At 43.3% G+C, this 18,502-nt stretch overlaps 2 protein-coding genes across 5 annotated transcripts in view; both read left to right on the forward strand.

The window, feature by feature from the left end:
- SECISBP2 (SECIS binding protein 2) overlaps window positions 1–18,502 on the forward strand; it is a 189,891-nt gene that overhangs the window by 59,813 nt on the left and 111,576 nt on the right. The gene's annotated exons all lie outside the window — the stretch shown is intronic.
- Window positions 37–1,650, forward strand: GADD45G (growth arrest and DNA damage inducible gamma). The gene is made up of 4 exons (XM_010725853.3): window positions 37–252; window positions 347–448; window positions 530–743; window positions 985–1,650. The coding sequence occupies exons 1-4, from the start codon at window positions 200–202 to the stop codon at window positions 1,093–1,095; spliced, it is 480 nt and encodes a 159-aa protein (XP_010724155.1). The 5' UTR covers window positions 37–199; the 3' UTR covers window positions 1,096–1,650.

The raw sequence follows: 18,502 nt of genomic DNA on the forward strand, positions 1-18,502 counted from the left end.
GGCGCGCGTCGATTAGCATGACAAAGCGACCTCCCCCCGCTCCCCGCCAGCCAATGGAAGTGCACCGGCCGCCGCCAGCTGCCAGCGCCGCAGGCTTAAATACAGCAGGCGCCGGCAGAGCTGCGGGAGGGTGTGGGGATTGGGGTGACTGGCGGAGCTGGATACGATCGGTGAGAACAGCGCTTTACGACACGGTGCTATGACTCTGGAAGAGACGCAGGGACAGCAGCCGGTGCCCGCGAGCGAGGACTGGTAGGTGCCGGCGGCGGTTGGCTGGGAGTGGGGTGGCCGTTGTCCGGGCGCTGGCGCCGTGCTGATCGGATCGTTCTTTCTTTCCTGCTTGCAGGATGCAGGGCGCCGGCAAGGCCCTCCACGAGCTGCTGGTATCGGCGCAGCGCCGCGGCTGCCTCACCGCCGGCGTCTACGAGTCGGCCAAGCTTATGAACGTGTGAGTAGCGGGGAGGGCAGCGGGAGTGGGGCGAGGGGCCAGTCAAACCTGCCGGGGCCTAACGGCTCTCGCCACCCGCAGAGACCCAGATAACGTGGCGTTCTGCGTGTTGGCGGCCGATGAGGAGGATGAGGGGGACATCGCCCTGCAGATCCACTTCACCCTCATCCAAGCCTTCTGCTGCGAGAACGACATCGACATCGTGCGTGTGAGTGATCTACCCAAGCTGGCCGCTGCCGTGGGATCCAGCGAGGAGTCTGGCGAGCCCAGAGACCTGCACTGCATCCTCATCACGGTGCGTGGCTGGGACTGGGAGGGATGGAGCTCCATGAGCTGGCACGGCTCAGCCCTTAGGGTGCAGAACTGCTGAGCTACAGTGGGCAGTGCTTCTGTAACGAGGGTTTTGCTTCCACCCACTGTGGTGACAGCTCAGCTTCCTGCTCTTTGTGCCTGAAAATACTTTGCTTTCTAATAATGCTTCAGTGAAATAATACTGTGACTTCATGCACTCATGGTGTGTGATGCTTTTCTGGCAGAACCCAAATGAAGATGCCTGGAAGGACCCAGCTCTAGAGAAGCTGAACTCTTTCTGTGAAGAAAGCCGGAACATCAATGAGTGGGTGCCAACTATTGCTTTACCTGAGTGACCATGACCTGACATATTGGGGAGGCTGAAACCTTTGTTGCGTTCTCAACGTGGTGTTGGTTCACTAAAGTGTGCAACAAGCTGCTGATTCCTTGGATTAGCCCGGTCAAAGGACTGAATTGCGGTCACTCAGACTGGCATGGTGTGGGCTCTTACAGAGGAGAAAGGAAAAGCTCACCTCACCAGTGAGCTTCAGTAGACTGCAGCTGTGTGGAAGATAACATACTATGGAACTGAAACAAGTATTGCAAGTTTCCTGGTCATGCGGAACAGTTTCAGAAGGCAGAGAAAGTTAGGGGAAGTGGCCCAAAACTTCACAGGATTAAATAGAATACTGTGACTAGAAACTCTTGGCACTATCTACAAAATATGAAGAGAAGCAAACTTCAGTAATGGACTTTTAGAGACTTATTACCAGGGCAGATACAGAGATTCTTAAAGCAGACAGACTTCAACAGGCCTTTAGGCCATGCTGCTGGTTTAATAATGCAATAGTTTTTAATACTTGCTGCTATGAAAGCTTCTTTCATAATAAACTTTTGACATTTAAGTTCTAGGAGTGTCTGGTTTACTGGGTTGGGGAGCGTGTCATTGCAATACCATTGATGTTTTGTCCATGTCCTGTAGCAAAAGGTATACTCAACAATAATAGGGGTGTTGCTCACATACTTTCTCCCTGGGACCAGCTAGATCACAGATGTGCTTTCCAAGTTGATAATTCAATTTTTCACTCTCTGCAACAGCTGCTTATTTCAACAACTTGCAAGACTAAAGAGCTACATTCTTAATGAGCTCATTATTGTAATAGGTTGTCTTTCTGGTCTGTTAAGAGATCACAATCCATGCTAGAAACATAGATTCTGGGAACACGGGTTTCCAGTAAATAGCATCATTACTTGTTAAATACGAGTTACTCATTTGAAGTTACAGAGTTCCTACTTGACAGAAGCAGCTTAAATGTGATGGTGGCCTGAAGATCTCCTTAGATGTCAAATACATTCAGTACTTACTTTGACTGGAATGACATAGTTAGACCAAAAACTAGCTAATAGTGAATAAACTAGAGAAATCAGATCTGCCACAAGCCGCTCTCTGATTTCCATATGTTCCAACAATGGAAGCTGTCACTCCAGAACACAATTTTGTGAAGATAATTTGCATGACAATACCAAATTGGGTCCCAAACAATTTAAGGATGGGTGTGGCCTTTTTCAGAAATGCTGTCATGAAGAATTAATATGGTGGACTCGTTTTGTGCTACGTGAAAAAGAAAAGACATCATCCCACTTCTGTGTAGTTGTGCTTCAGTGTTCTGCGTAATGGTATGTACTGGTATACATACATTGCATGCTGGCCCTGTCTCCAGAGAACACAAAAGCTGAATTATTCACTTCTTCTTTGGGTGCTAAAAATGTTCAGTTATTGGAACTATATTTCCCCTAGCCTGGCTGTCAGTGATTACAGTAGCACTTGCTGAAAAGTGGTCATTTCTGAGTGGTGTCTGTGAACAGTTGAGATTTCTGGGAAGCTGCTTGCTTTTGGTTTCATTGTTTCTGACAAGGGAAGTTCAAGTCTAGCATTTGTAGAAGATGATCCTCTTTATGTGAGGTATTTAGTGCTGCTTGGCATTTGTCACTGTGTCATGAGGGACTGCATGACAACATCAGAACCGGAAGTTAGGCTGCAGCAAAATCTGTGAAGGACCCTGGCCCTGACAATTTTGTTCTTTGGGGACTTCTACTTAAAGTATTTGCAGTCCATGAAAGTCTCAAGCAGTTTAAATAAGGAGCCCTAGCAGTTAGGATTAAAGAAAGTTCTCTAGCACATGTAACAAAGTGTAGCAAGAAAAGTGTGCCCGCTTTGCTGTCTCACCGCAGGTACAGACAGTTGTACTGAGTAGGAAGTTTAGCCTCCAGTTTTTATGGAAGAAACACACTGCGCAACAAGCAATGAAATTGATGGAGCAACACTTGTGAGATGCTGCCCTTGGTGCTTTAGAGGATGAGGGGGTGACTTTGCCCCTTCCATTGTCCTTTGCAATTATGAACTGTGTCTCCTGAGACATATACAATTTCTCCCATAAAATTTCCTAAAATCTCTCCTGGCTCAGTGCAGAGCTTAGCACAAATTACTATTAAGCTCAGGTTAGCTTGGAAATCTTATTATTATTGTATTATATAATACAACCAAAGGCATCTGTGGCTGGAAGTTATGTGCTGTTACAAATATCCCTAATAATATAGCAAAAATTCAGCAGATGGTATCTGGTAAAAGTGGGCTTCATCTTTACATGCTCTGCTGTATAACCGCACAGGGAACAGAGAAACAGTTGCAGCAGGTTTGGGATGAGTCACTGGGTGCCCCTCCTGTGCAGGGGCAGAAACATCAGGTGCCTGGGATCACTTTGCTTGCACCTCTTGCTCAGAAGATGAGAGTGGCTGGGACAAAGGCACTGAGGGCCTGCAGGTCTGGCAGCCTTGCCACAGGCCTGTAAGAAGGGCTGGCTCACCCAGGTAGGTGTCATGGGCTGACGTCACGGGTCTCTGAGGTTAATCATTGTTATTAATAGAGAGGGTGCAGAAGTGACGTTACAGGGTGACAGAGCTTCTGGCTCTTCTTTGGGAACCCTGTCTTTTGTCAAGCTGCTCACCTTTGTGCCACCACTTCATCATCGCTGCAGTCATACACATTTGTCTTACACAGTCAATACTTCTGGAATACAGTTTCTTTTGCACAGTGATAAGTAAAGTTTTATTTTAAATTTCTTGAGTGATGGGTTTATGTTTCTTTGTCTGGGTATCTTTTTCACCATCAGTTAGCACTGATTGACAGGAATTCTCCCTCATATCCTCTCTGTTTCCTTCTCTTAACTCTTGTTTTTCTTCCTGCTGTGTACCACTCTACTTTTCTCTCTTCTGGTGATAGATGGTGATCTTCTCACTAGGTGCCAATTCTTTTTCTGTGCGCTGTACTGAGTTAGTTGTCTTATTACTTCATTGTACAGCACACAACAGTAAACAACACCTTCTCTTTGTTGCTGAATAGAAAATACAAAGTTGCAGCTAGTAAAAACTATATTAGAAAGAGGCAGGCAAACTTCTGCAAAGAGTGTTTGCTAAGATTTGTGCAGATGCTAGAAAAAAGTATTTAGACACAAGATGTTCAGGGAAGAAGAGTCCCTGTCACAGGCGTAGAGCTCTGCAGGCTGGTCAAGTTTCAATCAGAAGCAGGGTGGGGGCTCTTTGCTTAACATATGTTCTGCAAGGAGCTAGTCTGTGTAAATCCCTAAATACAAGAACATGCCCTGGCCCCACTGTCAGGCACGTAAGGGTGATTTGTGTCAGCAGATCCTTATCCCAGTTTGCAGATCCCCTGTCCTTGGGAGGAAAGAGCACTACATGTCCAGGTCACCCTGTGTCAAGCACACAAAATATTTTACTTGTGAAAGCAAAGACCTTTGCATTTGTGGCCAAGAGAGATGCATGGAGGAGGAAATGTGAATGTTACAGTCCTTGTGGGACAAATATGGCAGCCAACTGTGCTTATGACTGTACATCCATAAGATCAAAATTTGTTGTAAAGCAGCAGTGGCAAAATCTGCATTTGGTGAAGACAGGGAGTGAGGCAGAGTGTTCCTGGACAGGTCCTTCCTTCTACAGGGTTTCATGAAAACAGCTTTTGATTCCTGCTCATTTCTAATCCATTCCATCACAGCTCTGTGTTGCTTTACCGCACTTGGAGGTAGAAGCAGCAGAAACGTTGTCAGGTCAGTCCAAGGCAGCCACCACACAGAACAAAGCCATACACTGTGCACTGTTGATGAGGTACACAGTTGGCTGGCCTTGCTACGCCTTCCCCTTCATTGCTAATAACTTACTGCATTGTGTTGTTCATAGCAAATGGCAGAGTATTAACAATAATAACAAGCCCATGCAGGCCAGATCCAGGAGGGCCCTGAAGAGAATGTGCTGGAGATCGTGCTGCTCCAGAGGTTCTGACTTCACCCCTCAGGCCTCAGCTGGTTGAGGGTATTTTGCAAAAGCTGGTTGCCTCCCTTCCAAACTGTGTTTCTCCTCACTGCTGCCTCTGCAGTGCCACAGGTCCAGGCCAAGAATTATGGGGTTCCCATGGTCCAGCTGGCTCATCTTGGCTAGGCCAACCACTTGCCAGTGGAACACAGCACATGGGCACATTCCCAAGACTTGCCTTGCAGCCCTGTGGAAAGAAGGAGATGGGGGAAAATTTAAGAAGTTGCAGTTCTTGCCACAATCTGGAGATAAATATTTCCTTCTCTGGTGAGTGCAGAAGAAAAAAGCCACTGGATGCAGCTCTGCAGAAAAATATTGCATGGCCATATTGTTTACCAAAAGAAAAACTTTATATAGCCTGCAATTGAAGTTACCAAATACACTTAGAGGTGACCAGAAAGCTTCTTAGAGCAACACACTTCAGCGAGTGAGACAGCTACTAGAAACTAAGGTTTCTTTGTTTTTTAGCAGCTGGTGATTTCCTCTCCTCAGGCAATTATGCAGCCTAATTGCCTGTAATAATCATCCCTGTTAAAAATGTGTTGTAGGCAGCCTTCTTTGTTTTTGAAGTGTCTTCCTATCAACTTCTTGCTTCCAGAAATGGGCTTCATGACTTTAGAAATCACGAGTAACACTGGGGAATCCAGCATTTGATTACTTGAATCCATTTCTTTATGCTGTTCTTGGTACATAAGTGCATATTTTAAAAAATATAAAAAAAAAGAAAAAAAATAATGTTATTTTTGAAGGGTGACCTGTTCTTAAAAGATTAATTTCTCTCTTACTATTCAGAGTTGGATTTGGTGCATTTTAGCTTTTAGTTTTTTAACAATCTTTTGTGTTTATTTTTTTCTCTAAGATACTGATTAGATATGCTTACACTAGAACATGCTGTGCTGCACTACAACAATATTGAAAAATAAGCTGGAAAAGTAAAAAAAAAAAAAAATGATTGAGTATATTGTACACTGGCAGGATGAAGTAGGTAATATTACACAACGTTATACAACATCCCTATTAATTACTTTTGTGATTTTGTTTAGGCATTATCTGTGTTTTCATTCTAGTCCATTGTTGTTGCAATGCATAATCATTCAATAATATGTTTTATAACATTTGCACATGAAAACAATCGGGAACATCCCTTGACTTTTGATTAAGTTCAGCAAAATATATGCAAACAATTCAGGACCAGAAACTGGTCCTGTAAGGCCCTGGACAGAAAGGTCCATTAAGACTAATATCCTTATTTTTTCAGTAACCATGATAAGGTGTATAGAGAATTGTTTCACTATCCCTGGGCACCTAGAGATTCTTCCTATAGGTGACAATCTGAAGAAACTTGCACTCCTGGGACTTTGTGTGCCTGGCACTCTCTCTAATATGTATTTTCGAGGCAAGGTGCAGTGCAGAGGCCAAATGCTTAAAATTCACGTGTAATCAGTTGCTACGCTGCAATGCATAGGCAGGTCAAAAGCATGTGAAGGTCACTGACGAAAGAGTGGACCCTCAGAATTTTACGGAAAGAGAATTTCCAACAGCTTATTTGTAAAATGTATACAGATATCAGAGAAGGACATTATTCAGCTCTTCACAGACTCTGGAAGTAGTTTTCAACATGCAGGTCAGAAAGAGATAATTTGTGGTGTAACTGAACAGGATGAGTGAGCCCTTTGTGAGCAGCTGCATGCTGTCACCAGATTGTCACTGTGCTCAAAGAAGAGGTCTAGGTTCTTTACAGTCTGGAAATTCAAACAAAAAATAAGAGATGCTACATCTTGAGTGGTCAACATTTCTTTCTGCTCCTGGGAAGGGACTTTCCTGTTCTGCCCCTTTTTGTCTAACATGGTGACAAGCCAATCCAGACACCTTCCGGGTAATCTCATCAGCTGGAGGCTTGTACTAATTTATAGTATCTCAGGGATGCAAGCTTTAAACTGCCCAAAAGCCACACTGACATACTAGGAACTAGGCTGGCCCTCAATCTGTTTTGTCCGGTGAGCTATCATCTTTACATAACTGTATCCAGACAAGGACCTAGACCTCCAACAGTGACAGGGCAGAGGTCAGGAAAGGCCTTAAAGGCAGTGACTGACTTGTTTCCTGAATTTTGGACTGAATCCATGTAGCTGAGGAAATACACAGGAAGGCAGCCATTTCTTTGTGCCTGAAGCCAAAACTGAGTTACCTACAGCAAAGTGCCATCTCTATTGGTTCCCAAAAGGTGCTGCTGTCTGCACATGTTTGGCTAAGACAGTTCAATTTTATACAAGTGACATGCTGACAAGGAAGAAGGGAGACCTGTGTATTCAGAAGTCCTGCACTGAGGGCCAAACAGCCAGTGGAGTCATGCCACATAAAGCTGGCTGAACCTGAAGAGTTTTTCCTCTCATGCAAGTCATGCAAGAGAAGCAAGGTTATTTTGGGCCCTATCACTTTACACATATGTAAACATTAGCCATATTAGTCATCTCTATGCTCCTTAAAGAGAGATTTGGATGAAAATGCACAAGAGGTAACACTATATAGGTTCTTTTTATGAGAAATTTAAGCCTCTTGCAGTCACACATTCTCTCAAAAAGGAACAGTCTTGCACTTTCTGCAGAGAAATTTAATCACTTGACCATTGCTTTTCAACAGAGCAAATTTGGCTGTTGAAACTACTGACTTCTACAGTTCTTAGGAAAATCAGAAACTGAGCCCTGGTTAGCAGAACATTCTTTCTGCACGTGGTGCTGCCAGTTATAAGGAACATGCAGTGACACTGGAGAAATACTTCTTGCAAAGGCTGAAGAAGATTTGAGGTCTCTGCTTATGGATATGTTTACATAGTGGGGTATAGTTACATAGTTACATAATTTGCAGAGAAAGTGCTTTTCTGCTGTTAAAGGATTGATGCTGTGCTGAGCTGCAATAGGAAGCTGTAAACATTGGGCCACACTATCGTGATTGTAGCTCTGTCCATTTCAATAGAATTAGATGAGAACTAAATATGGCATCTTGTGGCTGCCTCTCATGGCACAGATGCCTAGGAGTCCTGTGGGATTTATCCCACCCCCGATTTTCCCTGCTGTTTGAGGGGTAATGAGAATGGTGACCTCCAGACTTTATAGACATCATACCCATGCAGCCTGTGCCACCGAGGCACTCAGTACCTACCCTGCATCAAACACCTTTTTGCAGGTTATGCATATAGTGTAACCAAGATGCATCATGTTTGATGAGTAGGAGCAGAATAAAGTGCACAGGATGCTACTTTATGGTTTAGCTATCTTCATTTCTGCCTACCTGCTTTTCCTTCTGGAAGCTGCCTCTGTTTACATTTACTATGTATTTTTAGTTAGAGACAACACCTTGTCCTTAACGTTGAAATATTATATTCCCCTATGGAAACATTACACCCAGCTCACTTAACAAAACAAAACAAAACAAAACAAAAACAACACCAAAGATACAAAATGAACAAACAAAACAAAACTCCTTCTTAGCCTCACTGGTTTTCCTATGCAACAGAAAACAGGGAAGCGAGCTTCCAATACTGCAACACAAACCTTTTTGCAGGGAGACGGATGCTGCTGTGCCAAACTGTGTCTGACTGCCTTATCTGAATAAGGAAAGCACTGCTCTTAAAGCTTTTTGAGCTTGCATGGGGTGCTGAAACACTGCATGGCAGCTGCGCTGGGCACTGTATTCCTGCACAGTTGCCTTAACCATTTCCTCTCTTTCTTCTCTGATAGAATGATTCACCAACAAGTGCATCTATCTTACAAGCACGTGGTTGTCACTCCAGCTATTCACACTCACCCACACGAGGAGTCAAACAGGCTAGAAGAGACAAAGGCATTTTTTGCTGTGGCAGTAATGCAGCCAAAATTAAAAAGGAAAGAGTGAAGAGAGATACAACTGAATCACAGCCATTGTGCATGCCATTGCAATTCACAATTTCCTTCAGAGAGTTTGCAAGCTTTTTAATAGATGTGACCCCTGCAAGATTCCCTACTACTAAAACAATTATTGAGCTTGGGAAGTTATAAAGGAATTGCTTTCTCTTTACAAAAGGGAAGTCAAGGCAGATTTTTAGTGGAAATTCTGTGCTTAGCTTCTGGGCTTTTCATAGCTGTCTGTGCAGCAAAGAATTTTTTCAGTTATTTATCATAGGTCTCTTATTAGACACACTTCTTTTGTCATTTTCTTAGTTGTTCTTGCCTTGCAGTCATGCCAGGTCATTCACTCCTTGAAGATCTGCATGCTGCTTATACACATAGGTTGCTTAGACAGTGTTGATCACTTTGACATTGGCCCATGTATTTGTACAGATAGAATGCCTTACAGTGCAGATGTGTTCATCTAAGTTTTGAATTCTAGGGCCCTGATTGGACTTGTTTCATCTTTTCACATCTGGACAAATGCTTTTATTAGATTACATGTTTGCCTATGTTGAACTTTCAGGGAGAGTTGTAGCTTGAGAAATTCTGCCATTTCACGTGCAAAATTAGAGGAAAAATGCATTTTTAGACTTTCTAGAGTCATTCACCAACAAAATTTGTCTCTACTCTGAAGTTGACCTTTGTGAATGGGCAGCAGGGAGGTGTTGGTTTCAGATGTTCTTCTGGCCTCTCTGGAAACCTTTGCCAAGTGACCAGCTTTCCAACATAACTTCTCTGGATTCTCCAGAGCAGGAAATTGAGAATTTTTCCTGGCTGGCATGCCTGTTTGCCAGCATGATAGCAACAGGAGGCAGAAACAGTTAGCAGGGCAGGCACCCACCTGCCTGCCTCCTTGGATGGCCCTAAGGCTGGTGGAGGGCTTCTCTCTGCTGAGAGAAATCTGGAATTAGGGAAACAGTGAGTGACTTCCACCTTATGTACTGAATAACTAACTGTTTACTGTATCCTTCCTGGGCATCTGTTATCTGTTTATGTATATGTGGCTTTATGTATATGCGGCTCTTTAGGCAGTGGATCTTCTTTGTGCATTCAGGACCAAATATAGATTTCTGGCAGTATGACTAAGAATATCAGACTCCCAGGTATCCCTTTTTTATCTTTCCAGGCAATGATGTACAACTGTGGAAAAGATGGAAAATGACGGAAAAGATGTCAAATGTAGAAATATTATGCTTAATGCGCATGGAAGGGCATGGAAGCAACTGATTAGCATAGTACCTTGCCTGTGCTTTTTCCCTCTGCAAGACTGCTCCTCTTAAGAAAAATGTACAGGAATACTACAAGACATACATAGATTAACTCTCCAAATTTAGTCCATCTCCTACTGTAACACAAATTATATGTGGAATCTGATTCCCAAAGGCAAAGGCAAAAGTATTCACTTCTGCAGAAGAGGCGCATTGAGAAATAGTTGTCCTCTTGTGTATCCAAGACAGATTTAATCAGTATGGACAAAATCAATTTAGGACCAATAACAGCACAGTTGTGGTTGGATGACAGTGAGTTCAGATTGGTTCAGATGATGGATGGCACAAAGATTGGCATCTCTCTTGTTGCTTTGGCACCTCTCACTGATGTTGCAGATGTTTCTGGTGCAGACTTGACCTGCATGTCTTTTTCAGCACAAGCTTTGGGTTCTCAGAATAAAAGCAGCTTGAGGGATGACAAGGGCAGTATGCAGAGTGTGTCTGCCAGTGTGCGCTGCTTGGCTGTGAGGTGAGCCTCCTCTGTGTGAGCCCCTTTTACTTTTCTCTTAAAAACGGGGCAGGGTGGAAGAGTTTGCACAGTTGATTATTATTATTTGTCCCTCACCCAGAATTTGGCCCTTGTTGGATTTACCAGCTATATACAGAGGGATAGTTTACACATATAAAAAAAGGACTTTGTTCTCCAAAGGTTTTACAGGAACTGGAAAGAAGGCAACATCTTGGCAAGACTTAGTTAAATGTAGATAGTCTTAATTACAACATTGTGTTTTCCCTAAGAATATTTCTGTATCTTTTTCCCATGAAAGACTGGATATAGTGTGTTTCTCTGGTGCCTCAGAAGACAACTGCAGTAAGTGGCATTTGTACCTAGCTTGCTCAAATAGAATGGACGCTGCAAGATCTCCTGCATGCAGGTTTGGATTTCTAAGCACTCCCAATATGTTCCGGGGTCAATGCAAACTTTTCTTTAGAAATGGAGTTTTGTAGGCCAGAAACACTGGCCGTAATCTCCGAAGTTAAGGAGACCTTTTTTACAAAACTTGTTGCTTAGTGGTTGCTGCTTGCAGGTCAAGGTCTGGAGCTCACAGTACTTTTTCAAACTCTCTGGGTTTGAAACCTCAGCTAAGTTGGAGACAGGACTGCAGAGCAAAAGTGTCCTTGCAGAGCTTGATATCCTTCAGTAGCTGTACTCTGTGAAGCAGGGAGTCAAATTAAGACTTTGTTCTTAAAGAAGGGAGTGGTGGGTTTGCAGATATTTTAAGGATAGGCCTTATATTGTCACAGGATTTTTTTTAAGGGTTCACTTCACATTAGAGAAAGCCAAATTTAGTTCCAAAACACTTATCTCTAACATTGCAGCCCTATAGTATCTACAGTATTTCTTAAGTATTTCACAGCACAAATAAATGGAAATCATGAGGGAACATCTAAAGAGAAGAAAGTTGCTAACAAATGAGAGCCTATAAAACTAACTGTGCAGCACTGGAAGAAATCAGCCAACTAAAACCATTTCTGCTCTTGCAACGCCTCAAAGGTAGTGAACAATGACTTTTTGTTTCTAAAAGGAGAAATTCCTAAGGAAGATTTTCAGTATCAAAATGGGAGTACAGAAAAGGAGAAGACAGACTCTTTAGCAGGGTCTCGGGCAATAGAACAGGGGGAAATGCCTTCAACCTCATGGAAGAAAAATTTAGGAATTTAGGAAAAATCTTTTACAGTGAGGATGGTGGGGCATTGGAACAGGTTACTCAGTGTTGTGGGTTGATGCCCTGTCCCTGAAGAGTCTCAAGGCAAGACTGGATAAGGCCCTGGGCAACCTGATCTAGCCGTGGATGTCCCAGTTCATTGCAGAGGAGTTGGACTAAATGGTTCTCAGAGGTCCTTTCCAACTCTAAGGTTTTTATGATTCTATGATTCTATGGATCATCTGTTAACAACAGTGAGATTTAGCATCAGGTATTTGACATTTCCATTATTTCCATAAGGGCAAGAGAAAATCACATCAGAAAGCTAAATCTACGGGATTGTACAGGATGACCTGTTTCACAGGTGTAATATTTGTCTAGCAACTATTTTCCAGGATTACCTAGAAAATATTTTTCAGAAACAGGAACATAAGGAGGCCCAAAATTTTCAGCTCTTCCCTTATATATAAATGGACGTGCTTCAGTATCAGACGTTTACTGTGATAAGAGTCTGTTTCCACTGCAAAGCTTTTGCTTTGCCTGTTGTTAAGTATTTCAGCTGTCCAACAAAAACTGTGTAATGGCTCAAGCACTATGTTGTTTCTACCAATATGTTTGTTGCAGTCTAAATTTAAGGCTAGAATGCCAATAACTAGGTAAGTCATACCCAGCTAAGGAAGATAGTTCATCTTCTAGTTATCTCCTTGCCTTCTAACAAGGTGATTTTTTAACCTTATAGAATGTCACAAAGCCTTTCTCCAGAGACATGTAAAGCAGGCTGGACCAGGTTCTGAGCAGCCTGATCTGGCTGTGGATGTCCCTGTTCATTGCAGGGGAGTTGGACTAGATGACCTTTAAGGATCCCTTCCAACTCTAAGGATTCTATAATTCTATTATTTTAATTCTGTGTGTAGTGAAAAATATTCAAAGAATAAGAATTCAATTTCTAAAATTAAAAACAAATATTTTCTAAAAAATTTTTACTAGTAAAAATTGTATTAATCAGAAAACCACTAACAATGAACACTCTGTGAATATGCCAGAATTGGATCAAAAAATATTCACTTGGAAAAAAATCATCAACACATTTCTAGGAAAGTTCTGTAAGGAGTATTTTTTGTGAGTTAGGAAAGTAATTCCATTATGTGAAAATTTCTCTATCTTCTGCCTTCAAACACTTTGGGGCAGGTCCACAGTTCCTACACACTGTAGGGATGTATGAAGCCAACAGAAGAGGTGCAGCTGGTCTGACTTGCACCGGCTTTTCTCCCAGCCCTCATTGGTGGATGTTGGGGTAGGGGCACTCATGGAGCCCAAGGAGTGGAGTGGCTTTCACCCAGGAGGGTAGCAATGCCATTCAGGGCCAGCCAGCAAATACCCCAGCAAAAGTCATTGTAAAACCTCCATTTTGGGTGAAACGGTTCTGTGCAACAGCAAGAGCTGGGACTGCCCAGATGAAGCAGCAGCTCTGCAGTAAAGGTGGCAAGGATCCTATCAACCAGCAGGCAAAATATGCCTGGGTCTGTGAAGTCGAGAGGACAGCCAGCATCTCTGGGATAGGAGTTTTCTCCCTCCCAGGGGCTGCATCTGGAGCCCTGTGAGACACTGGCCTACCAGAGTAAAGCCAGGCAGCGAGGGCCAGACCACTTCATCTGCTACTGTTGTCAGCTCCCTAACCGTAGCTGGGGGGAAGGAGCCAAGTTCCTAGGAGGAACTCATATGTTGAAAGGACACAGGTCTGGTGTAAGGTGCGTGTTAGTGAGCCCTGTTTTAGCAGCAGAAAGAGCTGGATGGCTTTTAGCCACCTTTACCAGTCTAAATGATTCTATTATTGTTTAGGTTGGATATCAGGAAAAACTTCTTTTTAGAAAGGGTTGTTAAGCACTGGAATGGGCTCCCCAGGGAGGTGGTTGAGCCACCATCCCTGTGTTTAAAAACCACCTGTATGTGGTGCTCAGGGACATGATTTAGCAGAGAGTTGTTAGAGGTAGGGTAGTATGGTTAGGTTGTGGTTGGACTCGGTGATCTTCAAGGTTTTTTCTAACCTGAGCAATTCTATGATTCTATGATTCTGTGATTCTATGATTCTGTGATTCTATGATTATTCCTTATCGTCCTACAGGTGCTATCAGCTGTGCTTGTCCCTAGACCTTGGTCTTTGTAGAAGACTAAGCTGTCTGTTTGCCACTTACAAAAAGCAGAGGGAAAAAAACTTCCTTATGTCCCTTCCTTCAGTCCCTGCCTCCTGGGACTGCCACAAGTTAATCCACTCCTCCAAGTCTGGGTACCCAAATGGCTTGTAAAGACTGACTTAAGGCCAGAGACATGCAGACCTATAACCAGTGCAATAATTATGTTAGGTTGAACCTAATGCTAGAAGTAGCTGGCCAATTATTTGGAAATTCTGTCAGGCAGACAGAAGGATGCACTTCTGTCCATCACACAGCACATCCTGCTCTCATCCTTCTGCAAACAAGAGGGTGCATTTCACAAGGGCTATGCAGGGCTTCCTCTGCAGTGAGCCCTCCTACCTCTACTACTGTGTACCTGCTGGGAGTGGGGGTGTGTGTGAAAGCTGCTAAAAGCAACTGGAAAGTTAAAGCCAATTGTGCCCCAATTAAAAGCATCTTGGCATCATAGGAAATACGTATTCATTAGAAATGGATTGTTCCGATCTTTTTCCTCCCTTTCTCACCATTGTTCCCTTTTAGTGGCTCCTGCCAATGCTTGTCCTGCTCCAGGACCAATTTCACTTGGCAGAGCTCCGATGCAGGCAACGCACAATTTCCTGGCTCTACCTTTCTTTCTCTTTTCACTCTCACACCAAACAGAAAGTTATTCTTTACTTCTAAATGCTTATGGTTTTTCACTGATGCTATCCATTGCAAACAGTGCAGTGATGCACAGTGTCTTATATAGACAGGAACTTCCCAGCATGAGTTCAAGAAGCTCCTGTGAATATTGCCTTTTATGGGAAAAAACTTTTTTTCTTTATAGAAATTGATTTCTTGAACCATGGCGGTCTCTTGTGGTCATCTTCCCTTTTTTGATGATAAATCTAAGACTAAATATACTAACGTGCATTTATCTCTAGGACGTTGATGATAAATGAACTGAATGTTTACTTTTTTCAGGAGCAAGATACACCCAGCTGTGACAGAACTTGTTAAATAAGAAAAAGTGATCTGTGTGAATCAAATCATAGGCGTAAAATTTGTCTGTAAGAATTCTGATACAGATCATCAGAATACATGCAGTTCTCAAATGTTAGTCTGACTTACAGATGTTTTGCCTTGTACCTAACTTAAACTGATGATTCCTGTGCTGTTCTTTGTAGCTGTGTTTTTATTCTTCAAAAATTAGTGATTATGCAGCTACAGAACAGAACAAAACAAAACAAAACAGAAAAAAAAGCCATCCATTCAAGACAACTATTTTCTATAATAGTTAGTCAATGTAAGCAATCCATGAACCAATTAAAGGCTAAAACCTGGTCACATGAACACTTTAGCAATTGCTTCTGAATTACTAAGATGCAGCAAAGAGGTGAGTCAAATTCATGAACTGGGTAAACTGCTAAATTCTCAACACACATTACTGTGATTAAGATGCAATCTACCCAGCTCTGTGAAGAACATAATAACAGAGCAGAACAAAGCAGCAAAATCACTGATTCTGTGCTTTTCTTCTGTGACAGGTTACTATAAAAATACTTCTGCATGTCTATGGATTTGTCAGCTGTTTGATTTCAGTCCACTATAGGAATTCAAGTTTTTTTGTCTTATGAATCATGACTTCCTTATTTCCAAACTTATTCCCATTTCTTATTATAAAAAATTCTTCTAGGTTTCTAGGACTTGCTCTGGAATTTGGATTTCCATTTCTCCAGCACTACTGAGCATCACTTCTCTCTTTCACAGCTCATAAGCCTAGGAAAGAGAATGACATATGCAGAAGTATAAGGGCATAGCAGTTATGTGTTGGCAGGGAAATGGGAAAATCTCTATTGGCTGGGATGTCAGAAAACAGATGTGTGCACCTCTGCCCCTCGCACACCTCAAACCTGTGAAGCAGCTTGTGTGGTTTTGTGATGCTAAGGCTGTGAGGCTTGCCAGAAAGGAAAGAAGTGAAATCTACCCTTTTAAGATGGCCTACTCGCAATCTGCATTCTATTGAAGTACTTCAAAGAGGAAAAAAAAGTTTGGTGGTTCTTGCAGCAGTTGCATGGACATCTCTCTGATCACCTGTGAGGAGGCAGAGGCAAGTCCAAGGGCAGGATTTCTGGTTTGACTCTGGATTGGCTTTTCTGCAGCAGGTGAGTGGGAACCTGTTCTTGGGCTGGAGGTGAAGAACTGCAGGTAGTGGAATGCAGACTGGGGAGGAGGCTGCCCCTGCTTCCTGCTTCCTGCTGGCACTGCCTCTGGAACAAGAAGGAGCATGTTTACTAAGGGAGCATAGAGCTGCTCCAGCAGCCCAGGTTGCCCACCACAGAGTTAGGAATAAAAGAGCTGGATATCGGTGGCCACGTGTATGGTACACTGCACAGAGCCTGTAATTACTTACCTGACACCCACCCCCAGAGCAGGACATAAACATGTAACAGAGCAACTGGGGTCAGTGTCTCAGTTACTTTTCCCATCCCTCAGCCAGGGATCTCGTGGCAGTTTCACCTGCAGCATGTATCTCAAGTGCTCATGAAGCCAGTCATCGGGCTGGCTGCTGGGAACGAGTGGCAAGCTGCAGCAAGCCTTGTGGAGTGCAGCCAGCTTCTCCTTTCAGTGTTGTTATTTTAGCCCTGGCTGCTTGTACTCAGGAACTTTCCTATTATACATATGCCTGAGATGTGATGAACAAATGTTTCAGCAGCAAAGCACATACTTAGGCTTACACTGATCAGAAGATGTCTGAGTCAGAGTTATGTAGTAAATATTTTCTAGCCATTTTCTGCTTAAATTAGAAGTGTCCGGGTACAGATTTTCCTCTTCACCTTATCAAATCTTCTTTTGCAAAAGTAACTACATCTCGTATCAGACTGTTTCACCTAGCTCTGTGGTTTCCTTGGCATTGGCTATAAACAGTATCTTCCAGAGATTGTGTATCAAGAACTTATGTTATGAAAGCATTAATCAGAACCCAGAGTGTAACCTGGTATTTCCAGGGGTGTCTAGGTTTCAGGGAGATCACTTTACTTTGCAGGCAGAAAGCAACAGTTTAAAAAAAAAAACAAACTGGGACAGTCAGATGCCCCATACCACCGCCTCTCACACCAGAACTCCTGAACCAGAAAGTTTGCTTGGGCCAGTCCTGTAGGTTCCCAGGTCTACTTCTTTCTAATAATAATCCTACATCAGGTTTTGGAATATATCTGCAGAAGTTTTGTGTCAAGTGAGGCTGTGAACTACGACAAAAAAAAAAAAAAACAAAAAACAGGAACTCTGTAGAAGAGTGCCCTGTGTAGCTGCTAGGCTGAAAGTCCCAATGGGCCTCTTCCTGTCCTCCTGCCCCTTTCCCATGCTAATCAGGACATCCCAGTTGCCCACACACGGGCACTGAGCAAGCACTGAGACATGGCTTTAGAGCAATGCCTGGCTTACTCCAACCCTGCTTTCCTAGCACAAGTAAAGGTAGGTTTTCAACTTTGCAGAAGAGACTGGATGGTACTACTAAAGTAGCTTGGGGATGAGCAGTAACATACACTGATTGATACCCTGTTTTCTTTCTTTAGAGTCTATTTGCAATGTGAGTAGCTCTAACAATCTAAGTAAGCTCTCATTCATGTTCTTATTTAAGGACATAAAACTATTAAAAATGGGGAACAAAGATGGTGAAGAATCTGGAAAGGAATGTGAGTGAGGAGCAGGTGAGATTCCTAGGTTTGTTCAGCCCAGAGGAGCTGAGGGAAGGCCTCAGGGGGGCCAGAAGCTCCTCACAGGCAGTGGAAGGGCAGCACTGAGCTCTACTTTTAGGTGACAGTGACAGAACCCGAGTGAATGGCTTGCAACTGTGACAGAGAAGGGACAGGGAGGTGTTAGGGAAGGGTTCTTCACCAGAGGGTCGTGGGCATAGAGGACATAGCCCTGGTCATTGACTCACACTTCCTCACCAGATGATGCTGAAGCCTGCACACAATTCTTTCTTCTGGTATCTTACTGAGAATTTACCATCCAGCTTGGAAATGTGCCCGATGACATCACAGTCACCTCCTCTTCCAGACATGTGCCTAGGATACATGAGTGAGGAATCTTGCCCTGTCCCAAGCCTGCCAAAGGGAATATAGACCAGAGCCTTCAAGATCCATTTCAGTGGCCTATGAAGACACTGGGACAGGACCATGCCCACCACCATTTAGGAATGGGTCATTCGCTCAGTTTACATCTCCTGCATTTTGTCTATAGCTGTAGCAGGGAGTGGGAGAGGCTCCAGCAATGTGCCCATCAGTACCTTCATTGGGATCTATGGTTGGACCCTTTGCAAAGGCTCAGCAGATAGGCTCAGAGGTGATCTTTTAATGTCAGGTTTAGATAACAGCAAAAAAAAAAA

Source organism: Meleagris gallopavo, chromosome Z (assembly GCF_000146605.3).
Source record: "Meleagris gallopavo isolate NT-WF06-2002-E0010 breed Aviagen turkey brand Nicholas breeding stock chromosome Z, Turkey_5.1, whole genome shotgun sequence".
NCBI classification, from domain to species: Eukaryota; Metazoa; Chordata; class Aves; order Galliformes; family Phasianidae; genus Meleagris; species Meleagris gallopavo.

Coding starts and splice junctions, on each gene's coding strand:
- GADD45G (XM_010725853.3), top strand. CDS start 200: ATGACTCTGGAAGAGACGCAGGGACAGCAGCCGGTGCCCGCGAGCGAG. Junction 449..529: donor TCGGCCAAGCTTATGAACGT/GTGAGTAGCGGG, acceptor CGCCACCCGCAG/AGACCCAGATAACGTGGCGT. Junction 744..984: donor TGCACTGCATCCTCATCACG/GTGCGTGGCTGG, acceptor CTTTTCTGGCAG/AACCCAAATGAAGATGCCTG.